Source organism: Phacochoerus africanus, chromosome 3, assembly GCF_016906955.1.
Source record: "Phacochoerus africanus isolate WHEZ1 chromosome 3, ROS_Pafr_v1, whole genome shotgun sequence".
In the NCBI taxonomy this organism is placed as follows: Eukaryota; Metazoa; Chordata; class Mammalia; order Artiodactyla; family Suidae; genus Phacochoerus; species Phacochoerus africanus.
Genome location: NC_062546.1, coordinates 171,232,700 through 171,254,028, shown reverse-complemented (window position 1 = coordinate 171,254,028; position 21,329 = coordinate 171,232,700). Strand labels below are relative to the sequence as shown.

At 44.4% G+C, this 21,329-nt stretch overlaps 1 protein-coding gene and 1 long non-coding RNA gene across 3 annotated transcripts in view; one reads left to right on the top strand and one right to left on the bottom strand.

Moving 5' to 3' along the window:
* Positions 1-21,329, bottom strand: part of KIAA2012 (KIAA2012 ortholog) — a 144,355-nt gene that overhangs the window by 86,230 nt on the left and 36,796 nt on the right. Inside the window, exons 10-12 of the mRNA XM_047773257.1 lie at positions 19,308-19,478; positions 17,006-17,101; positions 5,623-5,691 (exon numbers count right to left, since the gene is read on the bottom strand). Of these exons, the coding sequence (XP_047629213.1) occupies positions 5,623-5,691; positions 17,006-17,101; positions 19,308-19,478 (336 nt within the window). The remainder of the gene's footprint in view (positions 1-5,622; positions 5,692-17,005; positions 17,102-19,307; positions 19,479-21,329) is intronic.
* The window catches only part of LOC125123451 (uncharacterized), a 61,062-nt gene that overhangs the window by 6,929 nt on the left and 32,804 nt on the right, over positions 1-21,329 (top strand). The window lies entirely within an intron of this gene.

Sequence of the window (21,329 nt, the reverse complement as noted above, 5' to 3'; positions counted from 1 at the left end):
GTAGCAATAAAATATCAATTACGCAAGGAACCCTCCAATTGATGATAAGGCTTAATAGGGGATAATATGATTAATAAGGATATCTGTGGCGGAAAGTGGTATGGAAGAAGGGAATTTAAAAAGAGGCTGAAGGTAGAGCTGCCTGCAAAGTAGCAACCAATCTAATTCAATATTCTGCAGAAAATATTGTTCTTGGTCATTTGCTCTCAAACAAGTATAGATATCTGGTATCCTGGCCTCCAGTCTTACCTTATTTCAGTCCATTCTCTATGTAGTTGGAAAGAGTCATTTCTCTAAAATAAAAATCTGGTTATGTCAATTCCTGTGTAAATAGGATCTCACAGCCTTTGGGATAAATCCCTTAGTTGCTGCCTATGGGCCTTTGTGATCTGGTTCCTGCCCACCCCACCAGCTACATTTCTCCCCACTTCCTCCCCTACATGTACCTTGGGGTCCAGACATTACAAGCTGCTTACATTTCTCCCATGCTGCCATGTTCTCTAGCCTTCATGTGGTTTCTTTCCCTGTTTTTTTTTTTTTTTTTTTTGTCTTTTTAGGGTCACACCCATGGCATAGGGAGGTTCCCAGATTAGGGTTGAATCAGAGCTACAGCTGCTGGCCTACACCACAGCCGCAGCAATGCAGGATCCAAGCCAGGTCTGCAACCTACACCACAGCAGACAGCAATGCCGGATCCTTGACCCACTGAGTGAGGCCAGGGATTGAATCTGTGTCCTTGTGGATATTGGTTGGGTTTGTTACTGATGAGCCACCATGGGAACTCTTCCCTGGAACATTCTTAACTCTTTTATACTTGACTGGTTTCTGCATATATCCTTAGAAATTCAGCTTAAATGTCCTCTCCCTTCAAAAGCCTTCCCATCTTCCAGGATGAGTTAACCTGTGCTCATTCATAGCTCTCAGCACTCTACTGCTGTGGATGACTCTAAGGCATGGACTTTATCTCTCAACTGTATTCTTTTTTTTTTTTTTTGTCTTTTTAGGGCTGTACCTGCGGCTTATGAAGGTTCCCAGGCCAGGGGTCGAATTGGAGTTGTGGCCGATGACCTACACCACAGCCACAGCAACGCCAGATCTGAGCCATGTCTGTGACCTACACCACAGCTCATGGCAACAGTGGATCCTTAACCCACTGAGCGAGGTCAGGGATTGAACCTGCATCTTCATGGATGCTAGTCAGATTTGCTTCTGCTGAGCCACAATGGGAACTCCTCTCAACTGTATTCTTATACCCAGCACTTTATTTGGCATTAGTAGATGGTCAGTTAGTGTTTGTTAAATGAATGAATGAATGAGCAGGCTTTATGTCCTCTGTAAAACAGACTCAGTAGTTGTTTCTATTGGACATGTAGTAATGCTGGTGTCTTCATTAATTTCCAAGTGAGGAATGGCTAGGAACTGAGACAAAATCCTTAGGCTGTAGGGAGATGTGTAAAAGAAGCAAAAGAGAAAACAGGAGGAAAAAAAGTCCTTAGGAAAAGCCTTATGCTTCTCATGGTCTTTTTGATGAGAAGATAACACAAATATCTGAAGAGTGATGAAATAGAGAACAGTGCTTATGGATTACTAGTTAATAAAAGTTATTTTTTGATCATTGTGACGGAACAAAACTTAATATACTCAAATTTATTACAGGCTGAGAAATATAACCGATATACACACTGAGACATCTTGAAATCCATACCAACCTGAAAATGCATTGTGCTAAGCGTGATTCCACTGCTTGAGCAAGGCCCTGATCCCTCGTGCATATCATACACTCTGAGTGGCAGACCCCATGCTTTAGGAGGGACATCCTGAGAGTTTCAAGAGTCCTTAGATTTGTGACTATCCCTCATGCATATCATATCTCCAGTAAAGCGAAAGTAGAAATGAAAAAAGAGGGAGAGTTCTTCAGACTCTTAAGGTAAATAAATAAATAATTAGAGTGATTTATAAAACTATTTCTTGATAGAGAAACATAGAATTGTTAGACTACTTCACTTTCTCCTAATTCTCTTGCCAATCCCAGAAGTTTGCCTGCTTTATAAGGCCATTACAAAGATCAGTGTTCTTTTTTAAGGAAAAAAACTTCACAAGAGCTCTTGCAGATGTTACAATGAATGGACACAGTTTGGCTTAGAGGTTGGCTGCCTTAAGGATGGTCTGTTGTCTCCCAACCTTGTGATGTATATGATTTGACTTCTTGCCTCAGTAAAATGACAACCTGTATGTGTCCCTGACTTCTGAATTCATTTGCAAATAGCCAAAACCAGTTTCAAGTGCAAAAGTACCCAAAGTCTGCCATCTATGTAATTTTTTATTTTATTATTACTATTATTAGTAGTAGTATTTTGTCTTTTTGCCATTTCTTGGGCCGCTCCCGCGGCATATGGAGGTTCCCAGGCTAGGGGTCTAATTGGAGCTGTAGCCGCCGGCCTACACCACAGCCGGAGCAACACGGGATCCAAGACACATCTGCGACCTACACCACAGCTCATGGCAGCACCGGATCCCTAACCCACTGAACAAGGCCAGGGATTGAACCCGCAACCTCATGGTTCCTAGTCCGGTTCATTAACCACTGCACCATGAGGGGGAACTCCTATATAATTTTTTAAACTGTAATTTTTATCTGAAAATATTCTTTGGGGCAGAGATCAAGATGGTAGAATAGAAGGATACAGAGCTCACCTCCTTCCATGGATATATCAAAGGTACATCTTCATGTAGAGCAATTCTCACTGAATACCTACTGAAAATATTCCTTTAAACCAATCAACCGAAAAGAAACCAAAAAGTTGTAAAAGCTCTAGATTCCAATGATTAGATGCTTTAAATTGCCTTCTGAACTCCATCCCAGGGGGGCATCCAGTGTTTTCAGAGGAGTGTTATATTCATTTTCTTAAAAACAAATGGGGAGTGTTAAGCTCAAAGAGATGTAACAGTTAGTTCTTTGAGCACATCAAGGGAGCAAATAAGTTTCCTCTATAATAAGCCTTGAAGCAGGCATGCTTATATCCTCTATGCTCATATGGGCGGTCCCATTGGAATGGAGTTGTCATTTAATGGATATAGACGTTCTGTTTTGCAAGATGAAAAGAGTTTTTGGAGATTGGTTACAGAACAGCATGAATTTACTAAACTGTACACTTAGAAATGGTTACGATGGCAAATTTTATGTTATGTATATTTTACCACAATTTGAAAAATGTCAAGAGATAGGAGGGTTGAGGAATTATGCTCCAGGCAAAGGGAACAATATGTTCAAAGCTTGGAAATAAGAAAAAACTTGCATTAGCCTAAGGTCTTTTAGTTACTAGGAGTAGAGAAGGAATAAAAGTTTTCTTTCCCTTCCCTGCATATAGAACTTGCTCTGGAGCAGTTCTGAAATAGCTCGAGTTTGTCTTTGGCACTTTACCATTTCCCTTTCTGTACTTTTCTCTATGGGCCTCATTTTCCATATAGTTAATATTTTCCTGTTCATCCAGGCCCTCCAAGATACCCCAACAGGTATCACCTCTTAAAACTCTACATACCCCTCCCAAATTATCCACCTCTGTATACATGCCATTGGAATTTTTAGACTCTCGGAGCAGCTGTTCTCAGCTAGATTGCAAGAGGACAACCATTTGATTAAAACATTTTTACTAAAGTGTGAATGACTGTTTGCTTTTCAGAAGTATCAGCCTTTTAAGAGACTACTTCAGAATTCAAAGTAAATCTCTTATTAGTGAGATTTTAGTCACATAATGAAGTGAGATTGTAACACTTTCAGACATATTTGGAAGACTATTTTTGGTCTGGAGAGCTACTCTGAATGGGACTATCTGGGTTGATAATCTGTTTTAAGAGTTTGGTTCTCCCCAATGGTTCTTCCTTTTTTTTCAGCAACTCCCCATATCTCTAAAAATTGCAATACTTTTCAGTATTACTCACAAAAGGGTGTCTGATGCCGAGTAAGAGGAACTGGAAAGAGAAAAGGGTGTACAACAGAAAGTCATTTATTGGAGTTCCTGTTGTGGCACAGCAGAAACAAATCCGTCTAGGAACTATGAGGTTGCGGATTCCATCCCTGGCCTCGCTCAGTGGGTTAAGGATTCTGCGTTGCCGTGAGCTGTGGTACAGTTTCCCGAGTGGTGTAAGGATCCCGAGTTGCTGTGGCTGTGGTGTAGGCCGGGGGCTACAGCTCCGATTCAACCCCCTACCCTGGGAACCTCCATATGCCACACCTGCGGCCCTAAAAAGCTAAAAAAAAAAAAAAAGAAGAAGTCATTTATTAGTATGAGTCATTATTAAGTCAGAAACTTCCTCAACTCTCACACATTGTCAGATGGAAATGTGCCTGTTTAAATTGACATCACTACTAACCATGCATAGTGGTAAACATACAGCTTCCTATAGTTCAAATCCCATCTTCACCACATAGCTGTGTGACCTTGGGCAAGTCACTTAACCTCTCTGAGCCATATTGTCTTAGATGAAAAGGGAGGATAATAATAGAATTTACCTCATATCATTGCTATGAGGATGAAGTAAAAAAATGAATGTAAAACACTCAGCACAGTGTTTGGCGCATCAGAAAGATCATCAGTGGTTGTCCTTTTGTCATCATTGCCATCATCACCCTTCATCAGAGGGCTCGTATTTAAGAGCTGCCCTGGCCCAGTTCCAACCAAAAAGTGAGAATGCACAGTCTGATCCTGAAACTCTACCCACTATGGTCAGGATGTCCAGCCAAGAATGGCAAGAGAGGTGATGCCGAATGCTGGGCTCCCATGTAGTTCTCTGCTTACAGATTTTCAGCCGTCATATGGTTGTGCCCTTTCTCCTTCTCGTTTTGCAGTTTCTAGCAAAAACAAAGCCTTCCACCCAGCTCTGGCTCCAACCCTTGCTCTGGGGCATTGCTGCCTGTTGCTAGAGCAGGTCCTTCTTGAGGATTCATCTCTGCTTACCCCCAAAGAAGCAGTGAGGAAGACCACACACATTTCTCTATTAATCAAAGACTATTTTTAGGAGCGAGAGAAAGTCTTTCCATAATCATCCTTTCCCCCTGGTCTGAAACAGAAGCAGCAATGGCAGTGGGTGGAGGATGAGCTACAAAACCACCTGCACTCCTGGTTTTTGCTTATTTCTCCATGGGGGAAATGAAATAGAGAAGAAAACTTGCAAGAGGCACAACTGGCCTCAGCCCTCTGGCATGCAAGCCCGAGAGTCTTCTGGGTAGTTTTCTAGGTTGTGGATGTGCAGGTTGAGCTGTGAGCAATTCTGGGAGGCAATGCCCATCTCATTTTAGTGTGAATTGTGCAGCGTATGACCTGCCAACCCCACAGGACATCTCTGCAAAAATCTCCTTTGCGGGCCAGCTCAGCACAAGCATCTGGTTTGACTTTTCTTCTCCCTTCATATTTACACTCAGACCATAGCACACAGGCTGCCCATGTTTAATGCTTAAGGATATGCCATTTCTTAGACTCTCCAAGAAATGAATCTTCTTTCCTACTTATTGCTATATTTGTGAAGAAACATTGTGTTTCCGGAGGTCTGGGTATGAAATAATATGTGCAGGAGTCAAATGACATAGAGGAGAAGTACAAGTGACTCGTTCGGGGAAAATCTTACCTTTGAGAAGATGTTGAATACTAGACTCTTCCTCTCCATGGCTGGTGTTTGAATGGACAGACTCATAGGCTGAAAAACAATACAGGGTTTTATATAAGAGTGTGAAAAAGTCTTGGAAAAAGGGCTATTTCCTTACCCCAAGATAGGGACAACAGTGGATGCCTTGATGCCTAAGCCTCATAATGAATTACATGGTTTTGAAAAACTTTAGATGCTATCATGGAAGGAAGGTTGACCTAGGATTTAAAAAGCATTGAAGAAAACAATATTTTTGTTTAAGATGTTTGAGTGTGAAACCCTGCAGGTACTGCGATGCTTAAATTTTGAGAGGAGAACTTTTGACAAGGCAAGGGCATGAAGCAGTTAATGCCTGACACCCGCTGTGGGGAAGGTGCCCAGATTCGAACAGCAGATGTGCTACGGGGCCCCAGTGCGTGCAGGGATGGGGGGATGACAGGCGAGCGTGAGGAGGGAGCCCCAGCCTCCAGCTGTAGCATAAATCGAAGGGCTGGACCAGGAGGGATTCTAGCCCACGTGATTCCAGCCAAAAAGATAGACAGGTTTTTTGAATAGCCCTGATGATTTTTTTTTTTTTTTGATCTCTTACAGTCACCTTGGGTGAGAATTATTCTCCTAGCTGTCTCTGTCAAATGAAAGCTAGTTAAAACAATGCTGTTTTAGGGAGTTCCATCGTGGCTCAGCGGAAATGAATGACTATAGTTAGTATCCATGAGGATGCAGGTTTGATCCCTGGCCTTGCTCAGTGAGTTAAGGATCTGGCACTGCCTTGAGCCGTGGGGTAGGTCACAGATGCAGCTTGGATCCTGTGTTGCTGTGGCTGTGGTGTAGGCGGGCAGCTATAGCTCCGATTTGACCCCTAGCCTGGGAACCTCTATATGCTGTGGGTGCGGCCCTAAAAAAATGCTGTTTTAATGGCTGGAAGGAATTAAGATGACAGACCAGAGGGAGGCATTTAGGGGAGAGGTGATAGATAGCAAGGGGGTCAATTGAGAGGATCCGAAATGGAGGAGTGGCTTTAAAGGGAAATTCCGTGTGTGTGTGTGTGTGTGTGTGTGTGTGTGTGTATGTGTGTGTGTGATGAGAAAGAGGTGTGAGACATCAAGGAGATAGAAATAGGGAGGAAAAAGATCAGAGGGAATCAAATACATCTGAACAAGATTTTGAGATCTATTTAACTAACCCCCCACTCATTTCCAGATGCATGTATGTACGTATGTATTTATGCTTCGTCATCTCATTACTGATAACTATACCAGAGACATTGCCAAAAAAGCATGTTTGGTTTTTACTGATCTGCTAAATGGTGGTGAGGCTTGGGAAAGCCCGCCCCTGGGTGCTTTCCACCTCGGCGTGTGCTTACAGTCACATGCACACACATAACTTAGATTGGGGAGGGCAACTTGGGATTCCGAGAACCAACGCTAGAGAGAGAAAAAGCCATAATTAGTGTTAATTGTTGACCCTGCAGTTCAAGAATAGATGCTCTGGAGAATGGGAAATGAGAACAAACATTAATTATTGAGTAGGGACCTTGGAGACAGACACTCTGGATTAAAAGGAGAGAGATAAATTGCATAATGAATGTTAATTTTCCCTCAAAGAATTGAGTGGTCGGTGGTTGGAAGGGAAAAAGAGGCTAAAACAATCATGAAAGAGAAAGCTCAATGGGTGTCAGGGCGAGAGGGTACTGGAGGGTTATGCAAACATTCTCCATCACTGCTTACTGCTCTGCTTCTTCCTTACAGCTTCCAAGAAATTCGCCATCAGGGTGTTCCTTGGAACTCTTATTATTTACCACAATTGTCTGCTGGGAAGCTCAGCCACTTCCCCAAGAGCACACAAGCCTGAAAACAGCCATGAGGCATGGCAAACTGGGAGGCACACAACACTGGAATTTCTTCTTTATGTGCCTTGGTGGGAGTATGACTTAAATCAACAGAGGTACCAGAGTTGAGTACCATGCTGGAGAGGGCTGAGGTCCTGTGTGAGCCACCATGGAGAGACTTGGGCTCCAAGGCCTTGACTGTTGTTTTGTCTTTTTCTGTTTTGTTTTGTTTTAAAGATACAAACATGGTAAAGTTTAATAATGCATTGCTTGGAACATTGAAAAATCCACACTTCTTACAAAGTCATTGATGCCTATTTAAAATACAATGACATTATTATTATTATTTCGTCTTTTTAGGGCCACACTCACGGCATATGGAAGTTCCCAGGCTAGGGGGCCAGTCGGAGCTGTAGCTGCCAGCCTACACCACAGCCATAGCAACGTGGGATCTGAGCCGCATCTGCGACCTACACCACAGCTCATGGCAATGCCATAACCTTAACCCACTGAGCAAGGCCAGGGATCGAACCCACAACCTCATGGTTCCTAGTCAGATTCGTTTCCACTGCGCCATGATGGGAACTCCCAAAATACAATGATATTATTAAAAGGAATAAAATAAGAATACATATCCTCACACGGGAAGATCTCCAAGATATATCATTAGGTAAAAACTCCCAGTTGCAGAACAGTGCATTTAACCCCATTTCTGTAAAACTAAAACTATGTGTCTATTCATGTAAAATAGAAACACAAGAATATTTTTGAACCGTTCCAGAGCAAATTAGAAACATCAGACTCCTTTGCCCTTAAGTATATCTCTAGCAGTAGAATTTTACAGAACAAAATCCTGTCCTTACATCATCTTTTATCTTAAATCATTTCATATTTAATCCTCAGCCCCATTGAGATTTCATCAGTTTTTCCCAAAATGCCCCCCCACAATCATTTTTGTTGTTTTATCTTAATTACAGTACACAAGGCACATAGGTACCCCTCCGCAAGTAATCTTCTTAGCTGAAGGTGAGAACAGAAAAATGGTGTAGAAAATCAGCGATGAGAATTGCAGCGATTTTGTAAAGAGCTCCTGCAAACGGGCTTGTCACTGGCTGCTCAGACTCAGAGTGCTAGTCGGGAATCCCACATCCAGTCTCCTGCGTCTGCTCGCTGCCTTCCATCCAGGCTCTCATCAGCTGTTGTCTGGATGACGCTGCAGTAGCTGGAGCACTTGGCTTTTTTTTTCTTGCCTGTTCCTGGCACATAGGGTGGGTTGCATGACATCCCTCCTCAAGCATCTGTGATTTCTTGTTGCCTAAAAAGCAGCATTTCAGCTTGATGCTGGCATGCAAGACCTTCGTGGCCTGGCCCTGGCCTGCCTTTCAGCCCCATCTTTCCCCATGAAGCCCCTCCACCGGGCCTTCCTACAGGCTACTCATCATTTCCCTCATGGACCCTGCTTTCCTATCTCTTTGCCATTGTTCATGCTGGTCCCTCAGCTGGTTGTGGCTTTCTCTCATCTCTGTTTATCCGCTTCTGCCAGTTTCTTAAAGGTCAATACAAATGGGTCAATGCAAACATCCTTCCTTACCCTCCAGGTTAGAATTAATCGCTCCCTCCTCAGACGCCCCTGCATGGTGTTGGTTAGGCCTCTGTTACAATGCTCATCTCATATGCCTTGTGAAAGAGTCAGTTACTTGTGGATCTGGTCGTACATGGGCTGTGAGGTCTTTGAGGGCGGCAGTCACAGGACCTGGTGTTGAGCCCTGGGAATTGGGAAGAGCACAGTCTTTGGGACAGAGGGAATAAATAAGCTCAGCCGTTCATCAGGTATGATCACTGTGCACGGGGGTTAACCGCTTGTGTTTTGGTTTCCTTGCCAATGACATATGAATGGAAATACTCCCGTCATAGAATTATTGGGATGATGAAATGAGATGACAGATGTGCCTGAGCATGTTTGCTCTTGATCTTAACATCCTTCTCTGTCCCTTGAACATGGGAGGCATCCCGTTCATTTGATCAAAGGAGTTGGGCACAATGTAACGGGTCTTTGCTCTTTTAGGTCCAATGATATTTTACACTGGAGTTTTACTCAGTACTTTACAGGATGTCCTGCAAGTATGGTCTGGTTTGGTCGTCACAAAGCAATGCCCAGTTAGGATGGCAGATATTATTATAGTTTCATTATGTTAGTTAAGGAACATGGTAAGCTGCTGTAACTAAGAGACTCTAAAAGATAAGCATTTATTTCTCTTTCAGGTAGGAGTCCAGAGGGAGGTGGGTAGACCAGGGTAGCTCTGCTCCACGAAGTTTCCTTATATCTTATGGCTTCATCATCTCATAGAGTATCACCCTCTCTCACATGGTTGAAGCTAATTCATCCCTACAACCATGTCCAAGGGGAAAGAGGAAGAGGAGAACAAGTGGTTTCTTTTAAGGAAATGACTTGGAAGTTGCACACATTACTTTTGTTCACATTTCATCAGCTGCATCAATCACATGGCCATACCTAGCTGCAAGGGAGGCTGGGAAAAATAATTCCTAGCCAGGCAGCCATGTGTGTCCAAGTAAATTTCAGGGTGGGGGAATTCTATTAATAAAAAAATAATAATGGAGGTGTTCCCATTGTGGCACAGTGGAAACGAATCCAGTTAGTATCCATGAGGATGCAGGTTCAATTCATGGCCTTGCTCAGTGGGTGTGGGATCTGGCGTTGCTGTGAGTTGTGGTGTAGCTTGTAGATGTGGCTCAGATCCTGCCTTGCTGTGGCTGTGACATAGGCCAGCAACTGTAGCTCTGAGTCAACCCCTGGCCTGGGAACCTCCATATGCCACGTGTGCGGCCCTAAAGAAAGGAAAAAAAAATAATGGGGAAAGTGGATATTGGGGAACAATTAAAGTCTTTAGTACTCCCAGTTTCAGACAATATTTATGGGCAGTGTTCTGGAATATTCAGAAGTAGATCAGGGGGATCTATCCCTTGGAGTTTTAAATCTTGGAAAAAGAGTTAAAAGAGTAAAAAAAGGTGAAGTAAGGGAATGCCTGATAAGAGACCCAGGTGGTATGAATTAGTGGAAACTAAGCTAGTAGCCATCAGTGTGGGCCGAGGGGGCAGGTGAGGGGTTCCAATGAAGGCAGGACTTCAGTTAGTCCTTGAAGCGTAGAAACTTAGACAAGAGGGATTAGAGGCAGTGAGATTTAGTGAGAAGATCTTTGGCTTAAGTAGTTGCAGGAAGATCTGGGTTTGAGCCTTAGATTTGCCATGTAAAAGCTATGTGACTTTGCGCAAATCACCATGCCTTTCTGGGCCTGTTTCCTTATCCATAAAATGAGAGTTTTCAAACTGCAATCTCACTGTTTTGGTGGCTCTGCATAGACCCCACACCCAGGAACCATTTTTAGGAGGGAAAGAATTAGCTAGGCTGTGAGGAAGTTGGTGAGAGGACACAGTCCGACCATCCCCACTTCAACCGGGCAGCTCTGCTTTTATCCATTTTCTTTATAGGTGTCCTCAGAAAGTCTGTTTTTTTTTTTTTAAATGTCTCTTGGGGACTGCACCTGTGGCATATGGAGGTTCCCAGGCTAGGGGTCAAATAGGAGCTATAGCTGCCGACATACACCACAGTCACAGCAACGCCATATCTGAGCCACGTCTGTGACCTACACCACAGTGCATGGCAACGCCGGATCCTTAACCCACTGCGAGAGGCCAGGGATCAAACCTGTGTCCTCATGGATACTAGTTGGGCTTTTTAACCACTGAGCCACGACGGGAGCTCAGAAAGTCTGTTCGATAAAATGCTTCCCCTGCTTAAACACTGATGAAGGTGATGCCCGAATTCCCTCTCGACTCTAAGGTTCTCTGAAAAAGAAAAAATGCAAAGCAGGTAGAATTCACAGCTCACAAGTGCTGTAAGAAAAAATATAGGTACATATGCAAAAAATAAAGAGAAATTAAATATTCTTTAGCACTTCATATTTTTTTTTCTTAAAAGAATTTCCAGCGGATTCAGAGAGAGCTATTATTTTTGACATTTTTCTCCTTTGGAAGGCATTAAGGGGTGATAACATCACATTTTCAGCCAAATTCGAGGGAGGGGAGTCTTTGTACTTCTAGAAATCATGAGAGGTTTTTGTCAAAGGCAAGGAGACTCCCCAGTGGTTTTTAGTGACTCTCTGCAGGTGGCCATCAGAACACCTTCAGTGTGGGCTGCTGAGGCTGTGGGGTTTCACCGTGGTGAGAGAAAGATCCCTGCTTCTCTCTGAAGTCCCAACAAACACAGCTATCCGTGACCTGTGGTCCAGGTACATGACAGATCCAAATTAGCCCCATGCTAAGCCTCATGGGAATCACCCATAATTTCTGCAAAGAGAGGGGAATATATGGGCCAGGACTCAGTGGTGAACAGAAACCACCAAGGTATTTTAAGACGAAATGGAACTGCTCTAGAGGACTCAGTGCTTACAAAGTTGTTGCAGTAACTGCCTGTTAACGCAGTCTTTGTGAGCTCGCTTGCCAGCCTAAGTAGCCAGAGTGCCTCTGCCTCGCTTCTGCCCTTCACATCTCAGGCAAGTGCATCTCTTTGGCAGAACCTAGTTTGCAGCCAGCCCCCTGACTGCAAAGGTTATCTGGGAAATGTGATTTTTAGCCTTCTGGCCTCTGCAGTACAGGAAGGCCTCTGGAAGGAAATGCTGGGTGCCAAGTGACCATCTCCAACCACATTTTCCTTTATGTCAATGTCTGAGAACTGGTAAATCCACTATCATGATTGCTTATGGATTATAACAAACACTGATGGGGCAAAAGGACCTTAATGCCACCCAGGCTTCCTCCTACCTTCCTCTACTTCTTTTTACCCAGAGCTGGAGGCATTGTGGACTCAATGATTCAGAACTGATGTTTGGAAAATGAAAACAAGAACAGTCATGAATTATTGAATGGCTGAGATCCTGCTTCAGGATTTAGACAACAGAACTACCCTGTGGAGAGAGTTTCCTTGGGAAAGGGGTTTATTTAGGAACATACAGCATTACAGCTGGAGGGAACCTTGGAAGTCATCAGTTTAGCAATTTCCAAAGTGGGTTCCAAAAACTACTTAGGTGGACATGATGCTTTGCTAAAAACAAGGAAGAATTCAGTGGTTAAATAAGTGTGGAAAACATTGCATAGCCCATCCTGAAGAGCCATAATCCACAATAGCATAGAAGAGGCTCCCACAATAAGGAATCTGCTCGACTTTAGCTCACTGCTTTCCAACTTATTTGGTCTCAGAACTTGTTTTTCTTTCTTTCTGCTTCCCTTCCTCCCTCCCTTCCTTCCATCTCTCTCTCTCTCTCTCTTTCTGTCTGTCTCTGTCTCTGTCTTTCTTATTTTTTAATAAAATGCCTGGTAACCTTCTGAGGAATTGGAGTTCTGTGGGACCTACACTAGGAGGACTGGATCTAATCCCAGTCCCTCTTTTTCCAAATGGAGAAGCTGAATTCCAAAGCAGTGAATTTATTTGCCAATGATCACAGAAATCACGGGTGGTAGAACTGAGAATAAAACCTAAAACTTGGGACATTTCGGCCAGAGTTCTTCCTTCTTCCTCATGCTGTCTCATCTAGTGGATTTCTCCACTTTAAAATCTCTGGGCATCTTCACTAAAGCACGAACTGCTAAGAGAAAGGCCACTCTAGGAAAATCATGCTTTGTCAAATATCCTACAAGCATGGAAGGGTCCTTTTCCCCATGGGTTCCCCACAACCCACATTATCACAAATGACATAAGGGGGGAACAGAGAGAAAGTCAACCACTTAGCATATGTTTGTCCCCAAATAATCAGTGTTTTGAGACCAACTGGGATATTCTCAGACCCTTCATCTTTCTGTTTACCAAACTGCAGACCATCAGGAAATGACACCAAGTATATTGTCTCAGACTACCCCCAAATCTAGTGACTTAAAGTGATAAATCTTTATTCTAGCTCACAGTTTCTGTGGGCATCTGGGAGAGGCTTAGCCCTGTGATTCTGGTGCAGTCTCTTGTGAGGCTGCAGGTACAATGTCAATCAGGGATGCAGTCATCTGGGGATTTTATTCGGGCTGGACCATCTCCTCTTATCATAGCTCATCAGTCTTAGAAGTCACACACTATCACTTCTGTCATATTCTATATTTATTAGAAGTAAATATAGAGCCGCTATGTCCAGCCCATATTCCAGAGGAGGAGAATTGGGCTTCTCCCTTTGAAGGAATGAAAGTCAGAGAGTTCATAGACACATTTTAAAACCAGCACACCTCAGAGTTCCCATTGTGGCGCAGTGGCTAACGAATCCGGCTAGGAACCATGAGGTTGCGGGTTCGATCTCTGGTCTTGCTCAGTGGGTTGAGGATCTGGCCTTGCTGTGAGCTATGGTGTGGGTTGCAGACATGGTTTGGATCCTGCATTGCTGTGGCTGTGGTGTAGGCCAGCGGCTACAGCTCCAATTAGACCCCTAGTCTGGGAACCTCCATATGCTTCGGCCCTAGAAAAGGCAAAAAGACAAAAAACAAACAGACGAACAAACAAACAAAACCACCACACCAAGAAAGAGTTGCAAGAGAGAAGGATGCCAATAAATGACTAAAAAGCAAGACATATTTTGGGAGTAAAAATCCATCTAGGACAAGAGCAAGGGTCAACTGGAAACTCTGAAAGAGGTGAAGAATTTAAATTCGCATGGGACCTGGAGTCCCACAATTGGCACAGACATCCTTGAACTTGTTGCAGTAATAAACTTGTGAATAAAAGAACTTCTGAAAGAGAACGTCTGTTGCTGCCACCATGACTAGGAGAATAGGTAAAGGATTTGAATCAAGGATAAGCAATTTGGGAGTTCCTGTTGTGGCTCAGTGGTTAATGAACCCCACCAGCATCCATAAGGACGTGGGCTTGATCCCTGGCCTTGCTCAGTGGGTTAAGGATCTGGTGTTGCTGTGAGCTGTGCTGTAGGTCGCAGACATGGCTTGGATCCTGAGTTGCTGTGGCTCCGGCTTAGGCCAGCGGCTACAGCTCCAATTGGACCCCTGGCCTGGGAACCTCCATATACCACAGGTGCGGCCCTAAAAGACAAAAAAAAAAAAAAAAAAAGAAAAAGGAAAAGAAAAGAAAAAAAAAGGACAAGCAATTTGGAGAGCATATAAATGTTTTGACTTGTATCCTTCCAGGTTAAGTTTTTTGAATTTTCTAAGTGTTGCAATATCCCAACACGACCAAGAGGGTCAAATTCCAGCTTAAGTCTTCACATCTTTTTTTTTTTTTCCTTCTGAAGGTTTATACTCATTTCTCTATGCTATCTGAAAGCAAGATATCATGATCTAATTGCTTAAGAATTTATTTCCAAATAGATGTTGACAGAGTCTGAAAGTCTCAGAAGGATCAGATAGATCATATTCCTTCCTTTACCAAGGTTTTTTTTAAATTAAAAAAAAAAAAACTATGATCCTCAAAAAGCTTTCCTTTGTAGCAGCTGGGGTATTCTGTCAATCAACACTCATTTCTTGGACATATGACAAAGATAAGAGGCTCTCTGGGGCTCTTCTAATATATTTTGGAACTAAACAGAAAACAGATGCAGATAAACATAATAATCATAAAAGTGGGATTGAGAGAGAGGAATGGGCGGAAGCTACATGGGGCAGTGAGATGAGGTGGATTTATTAGGAAAATGTCCCAGAAAAGATGAGCTTTCCCCTGGAACTTAAAACCATTCTAAATATTTGAGGGCAATGTGGGCAAAGTCCGGGAGATAAGAGAAGGAAGACTGGAGGTTTCCTCATCAAATAAATAGCTGCAAAGATTCTGGTGTGGTTGGAGCAAATGCTTTGCAGGAGTTGAAAAAAATTTTTTTTTCCAGTATACTGCTTCTCAAAACAAAACAAGCCTTTCCCATTAATAGAGACCTTAGGAAGCTGGATCTGTTCTATGGGCCCTTGTAGGGAGATGTGGGTTTAAGACTGTCTGCCTTCTAGGGTCCCATCCAATTATCATCAAGACTGGAGGTCCAGAAGCTGTATATGGCAGTCCAGCAGCTGTAAATGGAGGGCAGCCTAGAGAGAGGCCAGTTGCTGGCAGACTGAATGACTGAAGATTCAGTTATTCGTTTATTCAACAAGCTCACAGTGAATGCGAGTGGGATTCAAAACATTGCTCATGGGACTAGGCAAGTCTCAATTTATTCAGCATGAATTTCATTTTTTGCTTTTTCTTCCTTTTGTTTGGAAATTATTGAAAGAGTTTTCAGTGAACATTTATTGTGATCCTGCTACGTATGTGTCAGGGACTCTGCTGAGCGCTGGGGACACTGAAATGACCGAAACATGATACTGACGACAATGACAACAAACTTAAATATGTAACCTAAATATTTCCTTTTCTGCCTCTGGCTTTTACTTTGCCAAAAGGGGAGCTACTTCTCTAGAAACAGAACGGACAAATGTGCAGCAGGTGAACAGAATCATATTTGTGTTCCAGCTGTTGGACCAGCTGTGTTTCGCTGACAGTGGCCTCCACCTGTCTATCTCCGGCTTCCCCCAGTTCAGAACCGAGTTATTTTTAGACTCCTGTCATGGAACAGCCCGAGTGGAGATGGGAGTTCTTTAATGCTGACTTTGGAGCCGAAGGCATTCTAGTTTCTGGAAACCCATGTGCTAGGTGGCTACTTCCACAGCAACGGACACAACACATAAAAGGCAGCAATGTGGAACCTGCCAGCTGCTGGTGGGGGAGCTGATCCCCTTAGGAACCTTGGATACAGGGGAGGATTGACCCAAAGTCATCTGACAGCATAGGGCAAGGACAAGCCAGGGCTACTCAGATCTCCTGGGTCTGAATCCATGCTCTTTTTGTTAAGGCAGTCATGACATAACCCACCACACCAGCGCAGATTTTAATCTCCCTCGTCAAGAGGCCTGCTGGCTGTACGGCTCACACACACCTCATGACGGTACCTGGGTGGTTGACATTCATTGCCCTCTGACTTCATTTTTTTTTTTCTTCTTTTGTAAGATGGTTATTGCCCAGAGCCAGCATCTCTTTTCTGAAAAGTGAACATGCCAGAAGGGTTTTTGGAAACTGCCTTGATAGCTGTCAGGAGCCAGAGGATTCGCAGCAATGAACCAACGCACATAACAAGGAGACCTGATTGGATTACCAATTAGCCACCTCCACCTCTGGAGGGTGGTTGGAAAGAAGAGAAAAGGCAGTGTTTAGTTTGGGCAAATACCAAAAGGGCTTTATCATCCTCATCAAGGCATCAACACAGCACATTAGGCCTTCTCCAAGCCATTCCACGGGAACGTCTCTCCCCAGATGCTCCAGCAAGAGCAAACTTGTTATGCAAACATTGGGTTATTGTATCTGAGCTACAGAAGCACCTCTGTGTCAGCAAGAGGGGAGAAACTGGCTGACTTGTGTCTGTTTTTAATGATGTCTCTGCTGCTGGGAAGTTTTGGAAGCTGCAGGTAAAAGCTTCCCCTAAGAAAAGGAGGCTGACCTGGGGTGTATCATCTTACCTTCACCCAACAGAAGCTGCTCAGTTTGGGAAGGCCCTTGGGGGGACAGGTAGATGCTTTCTCCATCTGGGCCCGGCAAGAAGTGTCCGGAATTTTCTTGAAAAGAAGCACAAGCATGGGCAGTGTTAACAAGATTTTAGGGGACTGTGCCCCTGAAACCCCAGAGGGCAGATGCGGATGTGCTCAGGTACCAGCTGCGATACAGGGTCAGCCTGACCTCTGGGGTTGGGGAGCTCCTGGCCATCATTTAGGCCTCATCACCTGGAGTCAGTGTGGGGTGAACAAGGTGGGATCGCCACTAGCCTATGTTATGCCTTTTGTGAGTCTAGGAAAGGGGGATCTGTGGGCCTCAGGCAGCCCTACAGGGACATGGTGAGGCTGGCGGGGACACCTTGTGTGAAGGAGAGGGAGTCCCGTCCTCCGGGTGTATGCAGTCTGGCCCTTGAGTGCAGGGCTCGGTGATTCCAGCCTCTGCTTCCCGCTTGGTCACAGGCCTGTGTGCGGTACGCAGTGGCACAGCCACACCACGTGGATCAAATGCCGGGCCTGCTTAGCGACCCCAGGGGGCTCAGGGCAAGGAGGAGAAGGAAGCTGTATTTCCCCCACCTGCTTAGAGAGATTGAAGGTGTTTCTATAACTGTACCTTCTCCATTTCCAAGGCAAAAGGGTCAGGAATAGAGCTGACCATTGGCCACAGTGGATGCTTACAAGTATGTAAACACACAATACACAGGGGTGTGCTGCACACACAGAAACACACTCACATGTACTTACACCAAGGTGGACACACACACAAGCACATACATACACTCACAAGGCATACATGCAGAAGGACACATATGTACCACACAGGAACAGGGACATATAGCAACACGTGCATACTTGTTTTCAGGCAGGCATGTATGCCTACATAATCACACATACATACACAAGTGTGCATGCGTGCACACAAGCACACACATGCACTCACATAGCTATGCAAGCACACACATGTGCCTCACACACACACATTCATCTACACACATTCAACCCACGCACCTGAGGCGTCAGGCTCTTGTCATAGTCACAGCCCTGGCATTCACTCCTATCAGATTCTCCCTTTATAAGAATGTTCAAGTAGGGGTGTGTGTGTGTGTCTATGTGTGTGTATTTGGTATGAGGAAATTGTAAGAGAAAGGTTCCATCTTGAAATAGTTTGTAAGTTTCTTTGGTGGGGGAGAGAGGATTTGATTTTGACCATTTCAGCCTTAAGTGGAGAAGCTGCAAACACACTTTGGAGTTACTGATCCATATGTTGAATTTATGCTTACAAGACTTCAAATAGACATGCTTGGGTGGAAGCGGGGGGTGGGGGGTGAGGGGAGGGGGAGCAAGAGGGATTTAAATAGTGAGGCATCTGTCTCTGAGTGACCATGAGCTGAGAGGAAAGCTGTGCTTCTTGGGAGCTCTCAGGTCCTCTCAGAGTGATCCTGCTGTTAACAGAGACACTTTCTTCACATTGTCTGGCATCCAAACACACCCCATCTCCTTCGTCTGGTGCTCAGACCCCGACCTGGGAAAGCTGTCCCTCCTCCGAGGAGGGAAGAACAACAGCTGGTTGGCCTGCACTTTCTAGAAGATGGCTTGTCAGTCTCTGGCAAGGCCCCTCCCTAAGAGATCTTCCAGGGTAACTTGGACTTTCAGCAGTTTTTACTTTATGTGCTGTCTTTAGATCAAAGCCCCCATGGAAGCGGTTGTTGTGCTGTCTTAGTCTCCTCTAGACAGTTGGCTCTTGAGAATAAGAACTCTGAGTGGGGCTAGATCACAGCGGGTGTGGCTCTGCCTGCCTCACTGTTTAGTAGAAAGCCAGCATCCTTCTCTCTCTGCACAGACCTCAGGCTCTGTGGTGACTCCCTCCCCCCACCCCACCCTGGGACTCTTCCTGTTGGCAGGGTCCCCAGGTTCCCTGGCCCCGGGCAGGGTAATGGCTCGGTGTTGAGAATGCCTAGTAAATGCAGCAGTGACTCTCCCTGATGAGTGCAGGGAGCTGTGTCATCAGCCGCTGCTGCCAGGAGTGAGGAAAGTACAGGACAGCTTGGCAGTGCGTGTTGGTGCAGAAAACCCTTAAAACATGTACTGACTCTTGAGGAATATGCGTGGTGAACATTAATCCCACTGGCATTGTTGGAAACACTGCTGATTTCCCCTTTTCACTGGGGTGGCTTTCAGAGAGCTTACGTGTGGCTCTGGGAGATGATTAGAAGGAGCCCAGAGCCACAGATGAGCAGGGGTGCATCTTGTCTCTCTGCTGGGAGGGAGTTACCTTGTCTCTCTGCTGGGAGTGCCGCCCCGGCCTGTCTCACAACTGGGGGCGCTGTGAGGCAGCTGTGGCCTGATGTCCTGGGGCTGTCCAGGCTCCTCTGGCTCTCTGGACTTTTTCTTCCTTTAACCAGGGACGGTGGTGGGGTCCCATTCTCGGGTCGGGCATCATCGTCTTCAAAAGCAAAAGGAGAAAGAGCGTGAGTGATAATCTGGATCAGCAAGAAGGAGAGGGAACCTCGTTTCTAAATCTGTGGATGGCTCCTAGTGTTTAGGATCATTTGTTCCCCTCATTCTCAAGTTTGTCTCAATTTTCCAGCTCTGCTAAGGAGCAGGGGCCAGTGTCTCCCACAGCCAAGATGGGATGAGTCTTGGGTAGAGTAGTGGCCCTTCGTTGGGGCATCAAGAACTGGGAGGAATGGAACGTGGCTGCTGTTATTCTCATCTTATCGATGGGCTCCTGAGATAGAAGAAAGACTAGGGAGTCTGCAGTGTCCTTCCCTAACTAGGGAGACCTCAGCTTTAAAGCTCACAGGACTATTGGCTACAAAGTTCCAACCACAAAGCAATTTTTCTAAACAGAATCAATGATCCCGTGGCTCTTCCAGCTCATGAAGTACAAAGCAGCCTCCTCCTGATGTACTGAGAGGGTAAAGGGCTGGATGAGAACGGTCCACCAAGCATGCCCTGGCCTCCATCTCTGTTATCTATTTCTTTCACTCTTTCTCAAAATTGGCAGGGACTGCTCGGGGGCAGGGGGTGGGGGTGAAACCCAGTGATCTAAGTGATTGAGACCTTGCCTTAAGCTCAGAGAGAGTGGTCTCTGTTTCACGTTCAACACACACTTGCTGTTTGTGTTTAAGAGCTGACTTCACACATGGCCTCAAAGTATCACAAGCTACTTATTTACAAAGGGAAGAGTTGTCTTTACAATGGAGAAATCTGGCAGACACTTCTTTAACCAAATAGTGTAATTTTTTTTTTTTAATTTTCCCACTGTACAGCAAGGGGGTCAGGTTATCCTTACATGTATACATTACAATTATATTTTTCCCCCAGCCTTTCTTCTGTTGCAACATGAGTATCTAGACAAAGTTCTCAATGCTATTCAGCAGGATCTCCTTGTAAATCTATTCTAAGTTGTGTCTGATAAGCCCAAGCTCCCGATCCCTCCCACTCCCTCCCCCTCCCCCTCCCATCAGGCAGCCACAAGTCTCTTCTCCAAGTCCATGATTTTCTTTTCTAAGGAGATGTTCATTTGTGCTGGATATTAGATTCCAGTTATAAGTGATATCATATGGTATTTGTCTTTGTCTTTCTGGCTCATTTCACTCAGTATGAGATTCTCTAGTTCCATCCATGTTGCTGCAAATGGCATTATGTCATTCTTTTTTATGGCTGAGTAGTATTCCATTGTGTATATACACCACGTCTTCCGAATCCAATCATCTGTCAATGGACATTTGGGTTGTTTCCATGTCTTGGCCAAATAGTGTAATTTAATATCACTTATAATGGAACAAGTTATAGCGTGTGGAATAAATATAAAGGGCTATTTTGTGTCCCTTGATGTGATGCTCTGAGAAGGTCACAATATCACCTATATGCCATTCTTGCCAAAAATGTTTGATCTGAATCTAATCCTGAGGAAACAGACAAATCCAAATTGAAGGTAATTCTGTAAAGCACCTAGCCTATCCTCTTCAAAAAAGTCAGTGTCACGAGGAGTTCCCTTGTGGTGCCATGGGTTAAGGACCCAGCATTGTCACTGCAGCGTCTTGGATTGCTCCCATGGCACGGGTTTGATCCTTGGCCCAGGAACTTCTATATGTCACTGGTGCAGACAAAAAAAAGTCAGTGTCATGAAAAATGAAACTAAGGAAGTGTTCTAAAGAGTCTAAAGTGATGTGACAACTAAATCTGATGTATGATTCTGAGTTGAATTCTGGATTAATTGGGGAAAAAAACTCTAAGAAATATTATTAGTATAATTAGAGAAATTTGAATATGGTCTGCATATTAGAAA